The sequence below is a fragment of the Erythrolamprus reginae genome, chromosome 1 (genome assembly GCF_031021105.1).
Source record: "Erythrolamprus reginae isolate rEryReg1 chromosome 1, rEryReg1.hap1, whole genome shotgun sequence".
NCBI lineage: Eukaryota > Metazoa > Chordata > Lepidosauria > Squamata > Dipsadidae > Erythrolamprus > Erythrolamprus reginae.
Window position 1 is genome coordinate 261,271,184 of NC_091950.1, and position 22,837 is coordinate 261,294,020.

Genomic DNA, 22,837 nt, shown 5'->3' on the forward strand with positions numbered 1-22,837 from the left:
ATTGACAGGAAAATAATTATATACAGTAATCCCTCGTTTTTCGCAGGGGATGCGTTCCAAGACCACCCATGAAAAACAAATTTCCGTGAAGTAGAGGAAAGATATTTTTTAATGTATTTAATGAGTATTTGGACTTTTAAAACCCACCCTTTGCATTAAACAGTCATTCTATAATGTTTCTCAGCTGGAACTAAATGTGATATCCTACCAGTTTCTTTAATAGAGTACAGTAGTACTGTAGAAGAATTTTAGGAATTTTTAATGGATTTAAAAGGATTTGATGGATTGAAGCCCCCCTTGAAAACCCGTGAAGTAGCAAATCCGCAAAAGATGAACCGTGAAGTAGCGAGGAATTACTGTATTTTAAAAAAATATAATTATCCATAGCTCTATACTACCTTCTTCATCCACAGAAGGGTTCCGGATTATAACAGGACTGGAATACGCCGGCAATATCAATGGCAAATTGGATGGCACAGCATAGCCACAAGGCACCGGAACTGAATAGCCACTTGAGAGGGTGGGACTTATACTTCCATCTTGTGTGCTTGATTCTGGTGACAGCAACAGCTCCTTTTCCTGCATTGGCGAAATGGTTATGACAGAGTATGGGTTTACCCGTGGTAGGATGCCCTCTGCATTGGCTTTGGAGCTCTGCATTTTCTCTGTTTCTTCTAGGTTTTCTAGATTTTCATTCCCTTGAATACAAAAGATACATATTGCTGTCAAAGCAACTCTTCTCAAAATTAAAGAAAAAAATCAAACTTCTTCCCTCTGCAAAATGGCTTTTAAACCAAGCTACTTTCTATGTACTGCACTTCAGATCTGAGAGCAAAAAAGGTGCTTGGAGGCCACATGGAATACTGGTCTTCGACTCCTTAAAGTAAGGGTGTCAGACTCAAGGCCTGCAGGCTGCATAAGGCCCACGGGGCCATCCTAGAAACAGCAAAGGACCGGCCTCCAGTGAAATTGGAGCTGAGGATAGCGGTACTCCATTTTCAGCTGTGACAGTTTCCTGGGACCATCTACTGGCAAAAACAGAGTTCAGGGGGCGCGCATAGTCCCGTTGAACTCTGCTTTTTCTGGCAGAGGGCAGCAGGAGGTTGTTGTAGCCAAAAACAGGTCTAGGGAGCCCGTTTTTGCTGGCAGAGTGCTTGAACCACCACAGACTCCCCCGATACGAGTGACGTCAAGTTGGCCATGCCTACCCTGGCTACGCTCTCCCAGGCCCCCGTGGTCAAACACAACTCTGATGTGGCCTCAATAAAATCGCGTTTGACATCCCTTAAAGCAGGGGTCTCCAACGTTGGCAACTTTAAGACTAGTGGACTTCAACTCCCAGAATTCCTCAGCCAGCTTTGCTTTGCTGGCTGAGGAATTCTGGGAGTTGAAGTCCACAAGTCTTAAAGTTGCCAACGTTGGAAACCCCTGCCTTAAAGAAATTGTCTTTTCCAGAATAATGAATAATGCAGAATTGCAGAATAATGCAGCTGACTTCTTGGAGAAGGAAAGCCTTGCAATGACCAAGAGCTTTCCCCCCCTTTCCCCCCTCTCCCCTGGGGTTTTAAGTCAATCTAGAGAGCACTGGATAACACCTGGTTTCCAATTATAAAAGGAAAATGCTAAGGGTAGGGGGACTGTTTTCAGGTGGAAGAACAGAAAGGAAGAATTTGCAGCTGTGAACTGGACAGGTGGGTGATGGGGAAGGAAGAGTGCATTTGCACTTCAGCAAACCAACAGGAGGCAAGCTGAAAATGGAAGTAGAGCTCAGCAGGTTCACCATTCCAACAGAAATGGTGAGAAATTGCAGCCAGGCAACACAGACTGAGTATCTGCAAAGCAGCAGAAAGAAATTCTGGTTTCCTCCTGTACCATTACAACACACACACACACACACACATTCCGAGAAGCCTTTGGGGCCTGAAAAGAGAGCTGGAGACTGGCTACAAATATTTCAATAGGTGTCATAGTAGAGGCCCAATAACAGTGAAAGGGAATGCTGTGTTATTTTAAACTAGCTTGCATACAAGTACAATCCACCGCTTTGAGTGTTTAATCTGTTAGGCAAACTGTGCCAGAATGGAGGTGTTGAGCGCTTCAGATAAGAAGGGAAAAGGGTGTTTCGGAGTGTATAAGGGCACTTATCTGCAATTCCTTAAACCTAATGGGTGTTTTTCCTGGGATTGGTAACTGTTGAATTATAAGGGGAAGGACATATTTTGAAAAATAGTACAAATCACCAACAATTTTAACTTTCCTATGTTTTAAAGGAAAATCTTTAAAAAGATTTTGCTGTTATAAATGTAATAAACTTGGTTATTTTCCTAAATTCTACCTTAACACTTAATATAAGTATACTATCATATTGCAAAGGCATAATAATAATACTAAGACATCAGTGGTCTTGTCTTCTTTGTTGCCTGTCTGAGCTTACTGTTGTGAGCCGCCCCGAGTCTTCGGAGAGGGACGGCATACAAATCTAATAAGTTGTTGTTGTTGTTGTTGTTGTTGTTGTTGTTATTATTATTATTATTATTATTATTATTATTATTATTATTATACCAGTGGTGGGTCGCTCCCAGTTCAGACCAGTTCTTGGAACTGGTAGCCCAGTGGTGGGAGACACCACCCACCTGCCCGGGCCATCGTGCTAGCACATAAGTGTGCACACAAACTACCGTGTTTCCCCAATAGTAAGGCAGTGTCTTACTTTCTTTTTACCCCCAAAAGCCCCCCTATGTCTTACTTTCGGGGTATGTCTTATATTGGAAAAAATAAGACACACCCGGCCAACCCACCTACCCGAACCCGCAACACCCGTGTCCCGTAAAAAGTAGTAGCACCCTCCCCCCCACACACGGACACACATCCGCATCCCCGCCTGCCCACCCCATCCGGAGCTGCCGGAAAGGAGGCGGGCGAAGGAGGGCGCAGCTCCGGCCGCTCGCCTCGCCCGCCCACCCGGCGTCTCCGAAGCGCCCTTCGCCTTGAGCTCCCTCCGGAGCCTGCCGCCGCCGCCGCGCTTCCTCCGCCGGCCGAGGAGTCCTCCTTATCCGCGCCGGGTTTGGAGTAAGGCTTGAAGCTGGACTTGGGCCGCCGCCTCGCCCGCCGAGGACAAGTCCAGCTTCAAGCCTCCTCGGCCGGCGGAGGAAGTGTGGCGGTGGCGGCAGGCTCCGGAGGGAGCTCGGGCGGTGGCCGCTCCGCCGCTTCGGCCAGGACCGCCGCCTCGCCCGCCGGGTGGCCCAAGCTGGCGGTGGCGCGAGCTTGGGCCACCCGGCGGGCGAGGCGGCGGCCCTGGCCGAAGCGGCGGAGCGGCCACCGCCCGAGCTCCCTCCGGAGCCTGCCGCCGCCGCCACCGCGCTTCCTCCGCCAGCCGAGGAGGCTTGAAGCTGGACTTGTCCTCGGTGCCGATGTCGCTGAGCTTCAAGCGTCCGCCTTTGGACGTCTCTTTGTCGGCGTTGGGCTTACACAGGAAGCGCAGTCGGAGCTCCCGCTCGTGCCACAGCCAGAGCCGCGCCGCTTCAGCCAGGGCCGCCGCCTCGCCCGCCGGGTGGCCCAAGCTCTGGGCGCAGCGCACCACCGCGCACAGCTCCCTCGCTTTTACGTAGTACCGTGTTTCCCCGAAAGTAAGACATATGTCTTACTTTCGGGGTATGGCTTATATTAGCCGACCCCCCTGAAACCCCCCATATGTCTTACAATCGGGGGGGTCTTACTATCGGGGAAACACGGTAGTAGCAAAATAATTTATAACCCACCACTGGCTTATGCCAAAGTTTTCAGCCACCTTCAGATGGTTGGCTTTAATTGGTGTCAGATGCTGTTCTGATCCGTAGAGTCCAAGTCTTCTAAACTTATCTCCACTGAGAACCAGGTTGACATGCATAGAAAAACTTCAACAACTCAAGCAGTGACTTGTCCTGAATTATACAACTACAGTATCACCATTCAATGTTGGAGCATTAGAAACTATGACAATGTATACAGTAGTCATGTTGGCCTGCTCTTGCAAATTTTTATGGTAGGTAGGACAGAGAATTCCAAAAAGCTGCAACTCTTGGCACTGGAGTAATCTCTGAATCTATACATTGAGAGTGTCATCTCACATTAGCTTAATTGCATGGATACCTAAGAGTAATTTACATACAGCTTTTCCTGGGACAAAGCTCATTTAGGTTTTCATGCAATGATCATTTTTAATTTATGAGAGCCCGTATTAGTTCAATCCACGATTCCTAGGAGTGACAATTTGCAAGGACTATAGAGTTACTCTCAAAGGCAATACATATTTGCAAAAAAATAACATTCCCATTATTTATTTTGCCTGGAACCATATACCTATACAATTTGCCTCTTCTTGAATTGGCAAAATAGTTTGTCTGTCAGCTTCTGGTATCTCATCTCCACTATCAAAGTCGAACTGTTCTCCTTCTTCATCCTCTTCTTCATTAGCAGCAGTGATTGGTATGATATTTCCTAAAACTAAAAAAGTGGACACCTTGAAAACCAAATCCTTAACAAACAATGGGTATGAAATGAGTTGCAATCACACTTTTAACATTTAGCATTAGGTCTTGGGACCTGAAGACTTCATATGCATCACATATCAATATTACATTAAAATCCTATGAATATCTATTTTCAAAATTATAATGTATATTGATTACTGCAAAACTGGGGTTGGAAGTATATAGAAAGCATATAGTAAAAATTCAGAGATACATGAGAAAAAATGCCAGTACTTAGTTGGCAGTTTTTACTGTTTTAGAATAATGTTAGCAATACTGTATATTCTTTTGATATCCATGCAATCAATTTATCCATCATTCTTAGAAGCAAATTAAAAATATGGAACTTCCCAATAATCAATGCTAATACAGAAGAATGCAAACAATCTGCTCTTAGTGATCAGCATCCGTACACATCCATCAAAAGGTGTTTAAAGCCAAGTAAGAATAGATTCCAATACATTTTTCAACATTTAAATCGTTTCATACCAAGTTTATTTTTTACATAGACAATATCATGTATGAGTATTCCTAAAACCAAAATGAACTACTTGGGTTCAAACAAATTTATGTCAGGAAATATTCGCAAGCTTGCCCTTTTATAACTATATATAGATAATCCTTGACCAGTTGCTTAGTAACCGGTCCAAGTCACATAAGACAGCCCCCCCCCCCCCAAAAAGCTACTTATGACCTGGTTTTAAGTTCACTGCTGCAGTGCCCATACTGTCATTTGTCCTTACAATCAACCGCAAGGACAGAAGGAGAATACAGGGTGCTTCAGGCAGAAGTGGGGCTTGGAAGGCCTGGAGTAGGAGGGTGCTGAGGAAATCACATGAGCACTTAACAACTGTCAAAACGTCTGACCATAATGGACAGTCTCCATTAGTCCGTCTTGTGTTTCTATTATATAGAACATGTCTCCAATATGAACAGGGGTGCCAAAATCACGTCATCACGGCAGCATCATGTGACATATCAGGACTTTTTCTCCCCTTCACTAAACCGGGCACGGTATGGCCAACACGTGACGCAACCAGCCCCGAAGCCTGGGAGTTTGACGGCCCCGAGAATGAACATGCAATGCTTTAATATTAAGTTACATGTTAGTTCAGAGTAAACTCTGTGAAAATATTTAGTACATTACAACACTAATTTGATAACAACGCTCACTTTGATAACATGTTCATTTATATATTCACAGGTATTACAAGTGGGTAATTAAAAGGCAGCAGATTCTTACACAGACATTAGATAAGCTCTTTTTTAATTAAAAATGATATCAGGCATATTTCAAAGAACCAGTGATGTCAGACCTGGGTGTTTACTAAAAAGAATTGTTAGAAGAACAATACAGAAATGTTATGTTGCTAGAGAAACCTTTATCCAAATATGAATCTATGGGGAGTAGTATTGGAATATATTAAATAAATAAAGATAGGTTCCAAAACAGATGAGGACTGTAGTCTGTCAAGGATAGCTATGTTATTTAATAGTTTTTCCGAGTAAGGTCTCAAAGCTTTTGCCTGCTGGTGAATAAAGCAATATTAGAAGCTATGTGAAACTGTTGATCCTTCAGGGGTTTCAAATGTGTCCGACATTGCGATATGTGCCATGATGGCGCAAGTTTGATACCCACCTCTAGCTAAACATTTAGTCTATTTTGACTCACTTTACAAGAAGATCAAACTTTCCCTATCCCAGTCAACACCATTCTTATTTTCCTTTACTTTGTCCACTGACGGCAATTAACAAAAAAAATAAAATATGTTCTATATAGTGGTACCTCTACTTACGAACTTAATAGAAAAAATAATTAAAGTTAAAAAAAGAGCAAACAAAAAAATACTCCAAGCTTAATCAACCCTTCTCACACTCCAATTTCTTTAATCTGAGCAGAACTTTGAACCGAACCCTTTTCTTTTTTATTATTTTGTATCCCCTTTTAATCCCCTTTTCCGTTTTATTCTTTCTATTCTTCCTTCTAGGAAGGAAGGACTTTGTTAGAAAAATAAAGGGGTTATTGGATCAAACTTTGGACACTTGACAACTTAGTTATGATGGTGGCAATGTCCCAGGGTTATGTGAACATCTTTTTGGATCTTCTGACAAGCAACTGCAGGGATTCACTTAACGACTGTGGCAAGAAAGGTGGTAAAGTGAGGCAGAACTCACTTAATAACCGTCTTACTCAGGAGATAGAAACATTGGCCTCCATTGGGGTCAGAACAGAAGTCGAGGATTATCAGTCTGACCAGTGCACTTTTAGAAGCAGATCAGGAGTCCATTTTGAAGCTCCACAGAAAACATCTAGGGGAGAAGGCAGGTTGTCCTCGACTTACAACGGTTCATTTACTGACTGTTCAATGTTGCAACGTCCCTGAAAAAAGTGACTTATGCCCCTTTTTCACACTTACGACCTTTGCAGCAGCCCACAATCGCGTGATCAAAACTTGGCCACCGTTTCATAATTTGTGACCGTTGCTTTGTGTTGAGGTTACATGACCCCCTTTTGCGACTGTCTCACAAGCAAAGACAATGGGAGAGGGAAGGGAGAGAAGCTAGATTCACTTAACAACCGGGTTTCTAACCAATCCATGCCCAGGCATGAAAATGTGCCGCTCAGACATTATACTTTTCCGCCCACACCGAAAAAAACATTGCCCACAGAGGCTTCTCCCCGCCTTTTCCCAGCCCTGTTTCCTCCCAGGAAATTCTTAGAGAGGCCTCACGGAAGCTTCTCCCTGCCTTTTCGGGTTAAAGTTTCGGAGATTCGGGTTTGTAAGTGGAAAATGGTTCTTGAGAAGAGGCAAAAAAATCTTTTAACACCTAGTTCTTATCTAGAAAAGTTTGCAAGTAGAGGCATTTGTAGGTAGAGGTACCACAGTATTTATAACTTACTATGAAAGTCTAGAATAACTCTTAATATTATCAGTTGCTAGCCTTTTCTGACTTGGATTTTCTGAAATACCACTTTCAGAGCAATTAATTTTTTTTAAAAAATAAATATTTAAGTCAAATCTCAGAGCTTTAGTTACACGTGTTTTTAATGTTATCTGAATCAACGCCCTGCCTAATTTCTGCTTTTGACATATAGCCATGACAAGGTAATGACTGGGCTAACTAAATGGGTACTCAATGCTTTTCATCTCATCATTTTAAATTCAATCAACACCTTAAAAAAACTATTAAGAATGGAAAGTCTTGCCGTTTAAAGAACACATAAAAGAGTTCCAAATTTATGGAAGAGTAAAAGCAAATTTATTGAAGAATAAATTTATGGAAGAGTAAATGCCTAGGTTACATTTTTGGACATACATCTCCTTAGCATGTGGGAATGATTTGGGAAGGGAGATGTTTGCCTATGGGACAATAGCCTACAGCTGCATAATGGATGTAGAAAGAAGCAGAGAAAGATCTCCCTCCAAAAAAAGTGCTCGGGCTGCAAAGGAGACAGTGGAATATTTGTACTTTCAGACTTGATAGAGTCTCTTAATATAGCCTTATATTAAAACAGAATTAGCTAATCTGGTCTTGATTCCAATCTGGTCTTCCCAGAAAGGCTGACACTTTCCCACAACAATCAAAACATCTATTAAAAAAAGCTTTCTTGGGTCTGGAGAGTTGGTTTCTTGTGCTTTTCCTTTATTTTTTTTTCATTTGTGAAGAATAATTTATTCAAGGGTGAAAAGAATAGCTACACAATGTGCTTGGCTGGACACTAAAATCCATTTCTCTGACAGCAGTCTTCGATTTTAAAATAGGAAGTGAAACAGTTCCTTTTTTACATGGCCTCCACATAACACCAGATAGGAATCAATAAGGTGATTTGATTTTATAATCAAAATGGATGCCTTAAGACTAAACATCTAGAGCTGTGGTCCTATGCCCCACACCATTAGGGAATGTTTGATTAATATTCACATGCAAGTAATTGTGATATATGACTCATCCCTAAAGTCACTCTTTGTCACACACCCTGAAATTCCATCTTGTACCCCCTGGGGGTATGGGCACACCACGTTAGGAACTTCTGATTTTGGGCCTTAAAGGAATATCAGAACTATAAACTACACACAGGAGTGATAAAAAGTAAAAGGAATCCCAGTAGGGCACACCCACTTCTGTATTCTTGCCAAGGAAACTGACTAGGCATGTCCATCAAGTCACCCGGAGCCCAGCATGACTTGGGAGATTTATCTTTAATTGGAATTATGTTCTTTCATGTATAAGTTAACAATGCACAATGCCCTGCTTATAGTAGTGGGGAAAAAGATTTCTATCTCTCTGATGTGAAGCATAGCTGTTATATAAAAGTAAATAATTAAAGCTGGGTTGTTTAATTTTATTTTTCTCTGATTTTTTCAAAAATTAAATACTTTGTTTTTTCCCTTTCTTTTTAAAAGACTCTTCTCTTTTAAAACATAAATTCAGACACCAAACAATCTACCAGCAGCTTCCACAAAAAGGACTATTGAAGGCTACAGTTCAGAAGCTGTTCTCATTTGACTTAAACCTTGGCTCCATTTGTACCATCTTTTGTAACTGTCTGCGTGCATAAATGGGCCATTTCTCACAAACAAATGCCATATAGTACAAAGTTCAGTTGAAGCAATATTCTTACAATCCTCAAAGAAGACTCTGTCAGGCAGACTTCCTATTAAATTCTTTGTTAAACTCCTCACCCTAAATTACATTAATTTTAGTAATTCAAATATGACCAATAACCAGTGCACAATTTTTAAAAATCATTTCTTTGCTATTATATGTAGAGTTTATTTCTGAAATGTCATAAATAAGATTGCAATCTCTCATGTGTTTTTCATTAATTATAAAAAGGCTACCACATTTTCTTGTATTTCAGAGTAGAACTCTACTTTTTCTAAATATACTTTCATTAAATAAATGTTCAACCCAAAGTTTATCTGCGTGTAGAAATGTTCAGAAACTTTGGTGAAGAAATGTTCAACCCAAAGTTGGACATTCTTCACCAAAGTTTCTAAACATTTCTACACACAGATAAAGTTTTAGAAGATAAATAAAGCTATATGAGTCATTCTGGCTGTAGCCACAGTTTTGAAAGGCAGGTTTTAACTTTTGATGCCTCCCCATCCAAAGTGGACCCAGCCTTCCCAAATCTCCAGAAGATAAATCATTTGTCTTTGGATAGTGTGCTATTTCCAGATTGTGGGACATAAAAATGATTTTCTTTACAGGAAAGTATAACAAAATGGAATTATTAATTCCCTCAGATTCATCCTAAACATAATTCAAAAAAATCTGAATATGCTATCACACATATAAAAAGAAAGAAAAAGTGTTTTTGCACTGCAAGGAAGTCATAGAAATACCAGCCTGATGATATGGAACTCCCAAGAAACTGTATAATGGAGACAGCACAATGGAAATCAGGGGTGGCAATGTCAGAAGAGATAGCTATGTTATTTTACATTTGAGGTTAAACTATCCTTAAAACATGCCGGAAGGAAGTAACGTTTGCCGCTGGACAGCATTTTTACCTTTTTTTCAGCCAAATAGCATATTATTTATGGCTGGATTAAAAGGCAGTGTTCCCTTTCAAATACTTAGGCAAATGGAATTCTGTGAGCATACAGAACTTGATTAAGTGTAGCATAAAAGACAAAAGCCTGCAAATGCATACAAATCTAAATAATAGATAGATAGATAGATAGATAGATAGATAGATAGATAGATAGATAGATAGATAGATAGATAGATAGATAGATAAATGCAATTTTTCAGTGAGCATCAGATGCCCTTCAGGGAGTATCAGGGTATTTTATGGACTCCATCATTCATGAATTCAGAGTCATCCCAGCATTATATGAAACACTATTGATGCATACATTTCATTTTTACACTGCTCAGAGTCCTTCTATGAGGGATATGTGGGATGGAGTGGAAGAGAGAGAGAAAGAGAGACAGACAGACAGATAGGTAAGTGAGAGATACACATAAATAGACAGAGACAAATAGAGGACACCAAAGACACTATGAACTCAGCTGGGATTTTTATATAAGAAATTACAAATACTAGTTTAGAAAACCCTGAAACAGACACTTCTTCTGAGATTGGAAGTTAAGAAAAAAAATATCAAAGCCAGAAAGTCTCATGGCTAAGCATCAAAATTGTGAGCAAATCATATTTTATTCATTAAATTAAATTCTGAGGCCGCCCAACTCCTCCATAACTCTGGGGGACTTGTTATTAAAAGAAAACAACATATATCAAAAAGAGAATACAGCTGAAGAGAAAACCTTCATACAAAATAACACCAAGAAGTCAAAAGGGGCATTACCACCATCTTTTCCCAGAGCTCAGGAAAACAACCACATTTGTTATAGTTTGTGGAAATTCAAGCAGTGTGACTCTCTGAACAAACACTACAGAGGATAGGGTCCGCCATCAAGAAGGCATGCTTTCTGGGTGCTGCAAGATGACACTGTTTGTTTAATGAGATTCAGAATATATCCACTTTATCAGCCCCTCATTGGAGTGGTAAAAACATGGAGAGAAGCAGTCCCTCAATGTAGGCAGGTGATGCCATGAAGGGCTTTATACCAGTAGTTAATAACCAGTATACTGAATTACACCCGAATACCAACTGATAATACTGCAAATTGTGCAGCAGTGGGGACACAACCATCACTGCCTGCACTACCGCAATCTGAGCCAGGTATAACTACTGGATAGTCTTCAAGAGCAGCCCCATGTAGATGGCATTACAGTAATCCAATTGTGAGAGATCAAGATGTAATTGACCTTCTTGGTCCTGAAGGGCCTCCTGGTTCAAAAAGGGAGTATAATAAGCACACCAGATGAACTTGTACAATGTTTTTTCTCTTTCAACAGCTGTCAGTACAAGAGGACCCCCAGACTGTGATCAATCACGCAAGGGGAACAGTAACCTCACTGAATATTAAACATGGACTATCCCCAGAAACATAACGATACGATAATTCTTATCACAATCAGGCCTCCCCATCTACATCTGCACAGGCTCCAGATACTGAGCCAGGACTTGGGCAGTGTCACTTCTTTGACCTGGGGGCTACTGATGATTCCTGAACCCCCAGCAAATAGATGGCTTCACCCAACAATTCCATAAAGAACCAGTTAAATCCCTACCAGAACACATAGAAACATAGAAACATAGAAGACTGACGGCAGAAAAAGACCTCATGGTCCATCTAGTCTGCCCTTATACTATTTCCTGTATTTTATCTTACAATGGATATATGTTTATCCCAGGCATGTTTAAATTCAGTTACTGTGGATTTACCAACCATGTCTGCTGGAAGTTTGTTCCAAGGATCTACTACTCTTTCAGTAAAATAATATTTTCTCATGTTGCCTTTGATCTTTCCCCCAACTAACTTCAGATTGTGTCCCCTTGTTCTTGTGTTCACTTTCCTATTAAAAACACTTCCCTCCTGAACCCTATTTAACCCTTTAACATATTTAAATGTTTCGATCATGTCCCCCCTTTTCCTTCTGTCCTCTAGACCAGTGATTTTCAACCTTTTTTGAGCCGCGGCACATTTTTTACATTTACAAAACCATGGGGCACATTGAGGGGGGGGGGCGGCTAAAAAAATATTGGACAAAAAAATTCTCTCTCTTCCTCCCTTTCGCTCTATTTCTCTCTCCCTCTTTCTCTCCCTTCCTCTTTTTCTCTCTCTCCATCCCTCTTTCTTTCTCTCTTCCTTCTTTTTTGCTCTCTTTCTCTCTCCCTCCCTACCTCCCTCTATGTCTTTCTCTCTCCCACCTTCCCTCCCTCTCTTTCTCTCTCTCTCTTGCTCTCTCTCTTGCTTTCTTCCTCTCTTGTTCTCTTGCTCTCTCTCTTGCTTGCTTTCTTTCTCTCTCTTGCTTGCTTTTTCTCTTGCTTTCTTTCTTTCTCTCTTGCTTGCTTTCTCTTTCTCTCTCTCTCTTTCTTTCTCTCTTTCTTGTTTTCTTTCTCTGAGCTTCGCGGCACACCTGACCATGTCTCGCGGCACACTAGTGTGCCACAGCACACTGGTTGAAAAACACTGCTCTAGACTATACAGATTGAGTTCATTAAGTCTTTCCTGATACGTTTTATACTTAAGACCTTCCACCATTCTTGTAGCCCGTCTTTGGACCTGTTCAATTTTGTCAATATCTTTTTGTAGGTGAGGTCTCCAGAACTGAACACAGTACTCCAAATGTGGTCTCACCAGCGCTATATATAGGGGGATCACAATCTCCCTCTTCCTGCTTGTTATACCTCTAGCTATGCAGCCAAGAATCCTACTTGCTTTTCCTACCTCCCGACCACACTGCTCACCCATTTTGAGACTGTCAGAAATCACTACCCCTAAATCCTTCTCTTCTGAAGTTTTTGCTAACACGGAACTGCCAATGCAATACAGTACTCAGATTGAGGATTCTTTTTCCCCAAGTACATTATTTTACATTTGGAAACATTAAACTGCAGTTTCCATTGCTTTGACCATTTATCTAGTAACGCTAAATCATTTACCATATTACAGACCCCTCCAGGAATATCAACCCTATTGCACACTTTAGAGTCATCAGCAAATAGGCAAACCTTCCCTACCAGACCTTCCCCTATGTCACTCACAAACATATTAAAAAGAATAGGACCCAGAACAGACCCTTGTGGCACACCGCTTATAACCTGTCTCTGCTCAGAATACTCGCCATTAACAATAACTCTCTGATGTCTACGCTTCAGCCAGCTTGAAATCCACTGAACTATCCAGGGATTAAGTCCAATCTTCACTAATTTATCTATCAGCTCTTTATGTGGAACCGTATCAAAGGCTTTGCTGAAGTCCAGATAGGCAATATCCACGGCACCACCTTCATCCAACACCTTTGTGACATAGTCAAAGAAATCAATGAGATTAGTCTGAAATGATTTGCCTTCAATAAAGCCATGCTGATTTGGGTTCAATAAGTTATTGTTTTTTAGGTGCTGATTTATCCTCTTTTTGAGTAGAGTCTCCATCATTTTAACTATAACTGACAAACAGATACAGTATAGCTAATGCAGAAAAGAGATCACAAATTACATTTAGTCAACATTTTCCAGAAAATTATGCATTCACATATGTTTTCATTGGCAATGTCCCATCACATAAGTTGACTTATCAACCCTAAATAAAAACTTCATTGTAAACAACCTTGCATTAGCATAACCAGCCTGTTGCATCCCACAATAATAGAGATCCAGTTCCAGATAGGAGATAATATATATCGTAACAAATGGGGGAAAATACTAGAAACAACTTCTCATCTTTAATAACCAGTGCCAACAAATGAAGTCATTCAATGCAATCTTAAGGAAATCCAAAACACATGCTAGACACAGAATCTTCTCCCTATGAGTTTAGGAAAAAAAAGAACGCAGTAAAAAAAACCAATGATATAATTCAGAATAGTAAAACTACATTTAAGAAATTATTTTAAAAACTGCCACCCTGATGTAATGGTTAAGGCACCAGGCTAAAATCTTGGAGTCTATGAATTCTAATCCTACTTGAGGCATGAAGGCAGCTGTCGGTCAGTTTATCTTTCTGAGCCCCAGGAAGAAGGCAGTGGCAAACTACTTCCAAAACTCTTGCTAAAGAAATTGCAGGAAATGGACCAGACAGTATTCAGGAGTCAACAATGATTTAATAGGCACAAAATAAATACTGTATTTTTCAGAGTATAAGACGCACCTTAGTTTTGGGGCAGGAGAACAAGGAAAAAACTTCTGCTTCTGCCACCCAGCAAATTGCCTCCCAATAAACAGCAAACAGTACAGATAATATACACTGTTTGCCGCATATTTCTGTGCATGTGTGTCTGACCCATAGAAATAGCAAAGAATTGAAAAAATGTACATTATGGCAGTACAGTGATACCTCATTTTACAAACGCCTCGTCATACAAACTTTTCGAGATACAAACCCGGGGTTTAAGATTTTTTTGCCTCTTCTTACAAACTATTTTCACCTTACAAACTCACCGCCGCCGCTGGGATGCCCCGCCTCTGGACTTCCGTTGCCAGCAAAGCACCTGTTTTTGCGCTGCTGGGATTTCCCTGAGGCTCCCCTCCGTGGGAAATCCCACCTCTGGACTTCAGTGTTTTTGTGATGCTGCAGGGGAATCCCAGTAGGGGAATCTTAACAGTGCAAAAATGGGTGCTTCGTTGGCAACGGAATTCGGAGGTGGGGTTTCCCATGGAGGGGAGCCTCAGGGGAATCCCAGCAGCACAAAAACGGGTGCTTCAGATGGCAAAAGGGGTGAATTTTGGGCTTGCACGCATTATTCGCTTTTCCATTGATTCCTATGAGAAACATTGTTTCGTCTTACAAACTTTTCACCTTAAGAACCTCATCCCAGAACCAATTAAGTTTGTAAGACAAGGTATCACTGTACATTAATGCCAAAAAGTTTTCTTAAATGTAGTCACACTAACTCCTCCCAATTACTAAGTCAGGGTTTAACTCAGCTGCCTTATCTTAATACTAAAACAGGACATTGTTACATTTCAGATTATACTTTTCAGATCTTTAAAATTGATGTGGCTTTTTGGAAGTATGGACTATTCTCTGCTATTTAAGAGAAGATACAATAACACTGGGCCTCTTCAAAACAAGCATTTATTCTTAAAAGTTTCTTCATTTTGTTAAATTGTCTAGAACAATAATAAAAAGGGTGGGATGGCTGGGTGGGGCTACATTAGGTGTATAAGACGCACCCAAGTTTCCACCCTCTTTTGGGGGATAAAAATGTGTGTCTTATGCTCTGAAAAATTCAGTAAATTCAAATATTTTAAAATGTAGGCACTTTCAATTTAGCCTGAACAGCCCTACTTTTTTAAATTCATATTACCTTCAGGAGGAGGTGGTGGAGGGAATCCTTCCATTTCCATTCTATTCTTCTTCCCCTAATGTGTTTTCTTTTCAATGTACAATAAATGATTCTGTAATAAAAAAATATGTTAAAAGAGTTGAACATCTTTTCACATTTTTAGAACCTACCATCTATAATACTGACTACACTATAGAAAACCTGCCTAAATGTTTAAGAACAGGACTTTCTTGAAGTCAGAGAATGGGTGCTTTATTATTTATTTATTTGCAGAGTTTGGGCCTATTGAGAGCCAATTTGGTATACGTAGTGGTTAAAGCGCTGGCCTAGAAACCAGGAGACTGGGAGTTCTCTGTAGGCATGAAAGCCACTGGGTGACCTTGGGCCAGCCATTCTCTCAGCCCAACCTACCTCACAAGGTTATTGTGGGGAAAATAAGATTAGAAAGTAGTATCTTCATCGCTTCAAGTTACTTATAAAGTAATAAAGGTGGGAAAAACCTAATAAAGTAGCAGGAACTATTATACAACAGTGCGTTATGCCAACCTAAATGTCAGTGTGTTCTTTATTATAGGTAGTGCTTTATTTCAGAAATAGATTTACGTTTATTTATTTTTCAAAAATCATTTCTGTCTAAATCATTTTGGTCATTTACTGTCCAAAGAGCCCCACAAAATATAATCTCTCTCATATTCTTGTGAAAAACCATGCAAATTGGAAAGTCTTTTCAAAATGAATTTAAATATACTGTTTGATTTTAGATATTTTTATTAGGATGTGCCTTTTGGTAAAGTTTTTCTTAGTTTTGTTTTTGAATTTTCTTTTGTAAAAGGTTTGAACATTTGATCCTTCTGAATTTTTTTTCAGATTTTCCTTTTTTTCAGGTGTGTCCTTTATTCCCCCCTGTCAACAAAATGTGATCACCATAGCCATATCACATCGTGAATGCACTCAATACTATTTTGCTTGTGCCTAATAGCAGAAACTTTCATTAAAGTTACTGGTGCTAGACACTTAGTAAGTGGTTCTCAAATAAATACTGTACCAGAAAATCTATCTTTATTATACCAACCTAAATTCTCCTTCATTTGTCCTAGCATCTCCCATTTTTATGCTGATACAGAAATGACTGCTGCAGTATAGCTGCACCTGTGTTATCATGCTATACTAACTCAGCAATTAACTCAGGCACTTGGCCAACAGCCCTAACCAATATCAAAAGTGTAAACTCTTGTCAAAGATAGTCCTAAACCTTCTCTAAGCCTTTATTATGGGCTGGGGTTACTCTGTAATGAAATTAATCTTTCTACACATAATGTGACAGATTTATGATTAAATGGCATGATGCTTAAATCCGGATAAGCCTAACTTCAAATTAATTCATAATCCTGAATAAGGAATTAAGGACAGAGTTTGTAAGTTTAGCAACAAGAAACACAGGTTTTAAAAATGACATAAATAAACTTTAAACCCATAAACAAACCTAAAATACCCGACCTATAGTACAGATAATGCTCAACTTTCAACAGTTTTAAGTAACCATTAAAAATTATGATACTGAAAAAAAGTGAATCGTGACCCCTTTTTAAACTTATGACTGTTCCAGCATCCACATTGTTATATTGTAAAAATTTGAACAATTGGCAACTGGCTCATATTTATGATGGCCAGATTCACTTAACAATTTTGGCAAAAAAGATCGTAAAATGGGACAAAGTTTACTTAACACCTTTTTTATTTAGCAACAGAAATTTTGGGCTCAATTGTGGTTGTACGTTGTGAGGACTGTACATACAGCTTTCACAGTACATTAGCCCTGCCAGTAGTTTATAAGGAAGAGGCACAGTGCCAGTACTTCTCTCCAATTTGCTTATGATATTAGCAACGTTTTGCTAGGACTGTGCCAAAATTTCTTGCTGGCTTCAGATTTTTGCTTTACTAAACTCCTGTTGAGAAACTCACACATCCAGATGTTAAAATGCAAATGAAAGGAACCACGTCGCATGATACAGCCTTAGAACAGGCTACAACGTGTACAGTAATACTTTTTCATCAGTTTTCGTCTGTCTCTCATAGGTTAGGAAGCTTACTGAATTCATGACACCGAGATGGGCAGTGAATAAACATAATAGTAAAATGGGTTATTTATTTATTGGATTTGTATGCCGCCCCTCTCCATGGACTCGGGGCGGCTAACAATTGTGATAAAAACAGCATGTAACAATCCAATACTAAAACAACTAAAAAAACCTTATTTATAAAACCAAACATACATACAAACATACCATGCATAAATTGTAGAGGCCTAGGGGGAAAGAATATCTCAGTTCCCCCATGCCTGACGGCAGAGGTGGGTTTTAAGGAGCTTACGAAAGGCGAGGAGGGTGGGGGCAATTCTAATCTCTGGGGGGAGTTGGTTCCAGAGGGCCGGGCAACCACAGAGAAGGCTCTTCCCCTGGGTCCCGCCAAACGACATTGTTTAGTCGACAGGACCCGAAGAAGGCGAACTCTGTGGGACCTAACTGGCCACTGGGATTCGTGCGGCAGAAGGCGGTCCCGGAGATAATCTGGTCCGGTGCCATGAAGGGCTTTATAGGTCATAACCAACACTTTGAATTGTGACCAGAAACTAATCGGCAACCAATGCAGACTGCGGAGTGTTGGTGTGACATGGGCATATTTGGGGAAGCCCATGATTGCTCTCGCAGCTGCATTCTGCACGATCTGAAGTTTCCGAATACTTTTCAAAGGTAGCCCCATGTAGAGAGCATTACAGTAGTCGAGCTTCGAGGTGATGAGGGCATGAGTGACTGTGAGCAGTGACTCCCGGTCCAGATAGGGCCGCAACTGGTGCACCAGGCGAACCTGGGCAAACGCCCCCCTCGCCACAGCTGGAATTCACAAATTCAAGCATTTCATTATGTGAGATAAATATTTTAAATTTTATATAATAAAACTTTGATCTAACATATCATGGGTCTGTTTTTGTTTATTTGGGGTGTTTGTCTCAATTATCTATGAATCAAAGAGAAAAAGGCCATTGTTTGTTGGATAATTACCATATGAAATGCATTCTTTACTAAGGGGTTGCAGAACTGACACCCACAGTGGAAATTTTAATTAAATATTCATGAACTTGGGGGGGAAAGGAACTTGTTTTGAATCCCACAAGAATACTCTGAGCAAGCAAAATATGTTTCCATAGTTTTCAATGTTGTGATATCCATCTTACAAATACTGGGCTCTCTACAATATCAGGAATGCAATCAAGTCATCTTAAAGACATGACTATTGCTATTTTCAATGTGTATAATTTAGCAATTAATTTTCTATATCATACATTGTGATTCCATTATTTATGTTCCACTTTACTATTCCTTATCTTATTATTTTAAGAAAGAAAAGCCCGCATCAATAACTTCCTATGTTTTTATTATCACATAGAGCTTGATGTTATTGGAGGCAAACCTATGAATAATTTGATTCTTTTAATATATTAGTTTTCCCCTAAGCATATTTTGATTGTGGAATATTATTACAAACTGAACTAAATTCAGAGTAGGAGAAATTTTCTACATAATTCAAAATACATATTTTAACTAACAATTAATTAATTATGTTCTTACAAATGAATAAACTTAAGTACCACACTTACAAAGCAATATGTACTGATGTGGTAATAAAGTACAGAGTTCTAATTCAATTATTTTATATACTAGTCAACACATTTTCTCTACATATGTTAGAATAAAATGAGGTACTTTATTTCAAATGATTCTCAATATGGTAGTTGCCATGAATATTCCTAAAATAATATTGCAGACAATTAAAAAAATTCCTTGTGTTTTATGTTTATTATAACCATTCAACAGTGGGGGGAAAAGCATTTTAAACTTCTGGAAAACAATTCTAAGCTACTTTTCATATTGTAATTCAATTATTCCCATCTGCAATATGGAATACTAAGCAGGACAAATTTTAACCTTGAAAGTTACCATAGTATATTCAGAGGTTTGTCAGATAAAATATAAGCTTTGTAACAACTGAACCAGATTTTTCTAAACATAGAACTTCTGTGCCGCTTGTATGAGTTAGCTGCTTATCCACCCATGGACTAAAGGATTAGTTGTTAATTAGAATTACTATTCCCTAAATTTGAATCAGAACTATCAGGTATGTATTAATTTAATATCCTTGGATTTCTGAGGTTGCATTTTCCAGTTTATTCACTTTTTTGTTAGTTCTAACAAGACAGGTTTGGAAAACAGATCTTCCAAACCACCGCAAGCAATGGTTTAATAAGTGTTTGTATGTATGGTTTTTTTCTCGTTTCATTACATCTAATGCATCTTCCAACATAGTCTTTCTTACCAATTACAAACACAGATAGGCCACATTTAGTGTAAGTTTGAATGATGTGATATTCAATTTAGGACAGATTGTAAATTGATACCAGATTGTGTTTAATGCACCCCAAAATCAAGAGTAAAGCAAGGTAGCATGTACACAATTCAGGCTAGCAAATGAGCATTTGTAGTTGTGGTTTTAAGAAGTGCTAATACAGTATTTTTTGTGTGTGCAAAATAGAGAAAACAGAATGTCTGTCAGTTCAAGTTTAAAAAAAGAAAAGGATCATCATTATATTAGCAACACAATTTGATATGATTGAATGACATGAACAAGGTCAAGGCTACAATCGGACAATATGTTGGAATGCCTGAATCTATAATAGATAGTTTTTTATCTTGCTTTCTATAACTAATCTGTTACTTTGTAAACCATGATTTTAAATTTTGAGGATATTTTAATATTTAATTAACATACCTAAGTCATTTGTCTAAAATGTTCAATGCCTGTTTCTGAATGAACCTGTTTCTGAGTTGGAACCAATCACCATGTTTTCCATAGAAATATCACTTTGAAGAGTATGAATTAAAATCTCACGAGTTTTATTAATTACATTAATTGAGAACTATATATGGTTTACTGCCCTAAGCACACATTTTCCACAAAACATAAATCCCTCCAGCTGTTTTAAAATATAAATCCCAATCACCTACAATGATCAGGCTGGGGCAGGCTGCCCTGAATTCAGTGCCAGCTCAATAATGTATGGTACTCTTGGGCTGAATGTATGGTACTTCCCTTAATAGATGGTTTCTGATGGTGTCACCTCCCATGATTTGCATATTTAAAATGATTTAGAAGAAGGGGAGGGTGTTAGTGCCCTCTTAAGTTTTTGCAGCCTGGACCACTGACTACTTGACTTCAGCCTATACAGGTCCTGCCTGAACTACAAGCAATATTTATTAAACAAATAAGTGGTAAGTAGTAATTATTTATTAGTCACCCTAACTGGAACTGCACTATGGACCAATATGTTTGTTGTGGTTGGCTCTGCCCCAGCTCCTGCCCCAAGGAATGTGGAGGTGGATGCAAGGGATACATCAACATGTCATAGGCCTGTTTTATTGCCGACAGAGTCAGGTAGTGCAGTTCCCTCGGACGAAGAAGGTGGGGGTGACTTGGAAGAGGGGGACTTGGCACACAGCCCAGGAAGCCAATCTCCATTATCTTCGGTCGATTCGGATGAGGAAGTGTTAGACCCACATATGAGCAGAATTATGCATCGAAGAGACCAATTGAAGAAATATTACAGGAGATAAGAGAGGCCACCTGTGTTTGGGTGGTGCTCCAGTAATTAGAGCTGCTGATATAAATAGCAGCGTGCTGGCTTGGCCGTTGTGGAAGATTATCTGATCGTTGTTCTTCAGGACCGTGCCTTGCTGTTTTTGGACTTTCTTTGTTGATTTTTCACGACTTTGAAACCAAAGCAGAGCAAAGTGTGTGTGTTTCACTTCGTGGAAGAAGGAGGGCTGTGACGTTCCTTCACAGCTACTAGCTAAGTACTTAAGGACTGATTAAGGGGATTGTACAGACTACCAGGTTGTTTTGGGACGAGTGCTCTTTGCAATACAAAAAGGGTGCTTTGTTTCTTTTGAATTTTTGTGATAAAGAACATTGTTTTTCAATTTTCAAGTGTGTGTGTGTGTCTGAAATTTGTACCCTTGAATTTTCGGGAGACTCATACCATAGAGCCCGGCAGAACAATGTTAAACTTTTCCTTATAACAATTAAGGTTCTGATTCAAATCAAATTATCTGCACTTTTTCCTAGCGAGGAAAAAACGTGTAGCCTATTCATGATATTAGTTCTTATATAATTTTCTATCTGTTTAAGCTGTGAAATTTGGTTACAGTACTGTATAACTCATCATACTGTACTGAACTAATCCTGCAAATCACTTTTGCATAATATGACAGTTCCATTATAAATATACTTTTTTTCTTTTAAAAAAGAAGCTATGTTACAAGATTTGTGTAAGTAGTTTGACTGCCTGTTTGCATTTTTCTTCTCAAAATGTTTGATATTTCATCCATGAAAAGTTTCAACCAATAGGGAAAATAGTCATCAGAAGGTATAAGAGCTGTAATCCTAAATATATAGGAGATGCCTTCCCTTAGCAGATTTTAATAGGCTTTATATAATAATTTTAAAACCTGTCCCATTCATTTGTTTTATCCAAGGGATGTACAGCAAAAGCAAACCTACATCAGCGGTCCCAAACCTTTTAGGTACCAATTCCATGCAGAGAAGTTTTTTCCCAGACCAGAGGGAGTGTTGTTTCATGTGCTACCTGCATCCCATGGATGGGGCTTCCCTTGTTTGCAGTTTCTAGCATGCTGCAGACCGGTCCTGAACCATGGACCAGGGATTGGGAACCCTGACCTACATGATACACTTTCGCATTTGGTGATGTGATCAGCAGCATGAGATGGTTGGACTGTAAGACCAAGAATTCCCTACAATTCAGTGTCAGTTAAAAAGATCCAAGTCTTACACACCTAAGACTCACGTTGTTCAGAATCATAAACGCTCACAAATCTGTTCTATTTAGTTGTTTTCTACTTTACAGCCTTCTCATGTACAAAAATCCACATCAGTCAGCTACAAATTGCAACAATTTTAGAATTCAATCTCAAGCTTTTGTTACAGATGCAAAATCTTAGTTCTCTATTTGCACCTGTTCAACTTTGGATTCATCTACCACATTAAGATGTAATGTGGCTAGCTTTTTTGGGGGGGGGGAGGTTACAGAGCCGGGGTGGCGCAATGGTTAGAGTGCAGCACTGCAGACTACTTCAGTTAACTGCTAGCTGTAGTTCGGCATTCAAATCTCACCACTGGCTCATGGTTGACTCAGCCTTCCATCCGTCCGATGTGGGTAAAATGAGGACTCAGATTATTGGGGCCAATATGGTGATTCTGTAAACTGCTTAGAGAGGGCTATAAAAGCACTATGAAGCAGTATATAAGTCTAAACTCTATTGCTATTGCTATGGTTTAATAGGTTGTTCAATAATTAAGTTGTGTCTGACTCTTGCCAACCCCATGGGCC

General features: G+C 39.6%; 1 protein-coding gene across 3 annotated transcripts in view; it reads right to left on the reverse strand.

The window, feature by feature from the left end:
* The window catches only part of ARHGEF10 (Rho guanine nucleotide exchange factor 10), a 115,083-nt gene that overhangs the window by 88,562 nt on the left and 3,684 nt on the right, over positions 1-22,837 (reverse strand). For all 3 annotated transcript variants that reach the window (XM_070732898.1, XM_070732897.1, XM_070732894.1), the window contains exons 2-4: positions 15,400-15,490; positions 4,339-4,482; positions 399-698 (exon numbers count right to left, since the gene is read on the reverse strand). In XM_070732898.1, coding sequence (XP_070588999.1) covers positions 399-698; positions 4,339-4,482; positions 15,400-15,439 — 484 coding nt within the window. In that variant the 5' untranslated portion in view covers positions 15,440-15,490. The remainder of the gene's footprint in view (positions 1-398; positions 699-4,338; positions 4,483-15,399; positions 15,491-22,837) is intronic.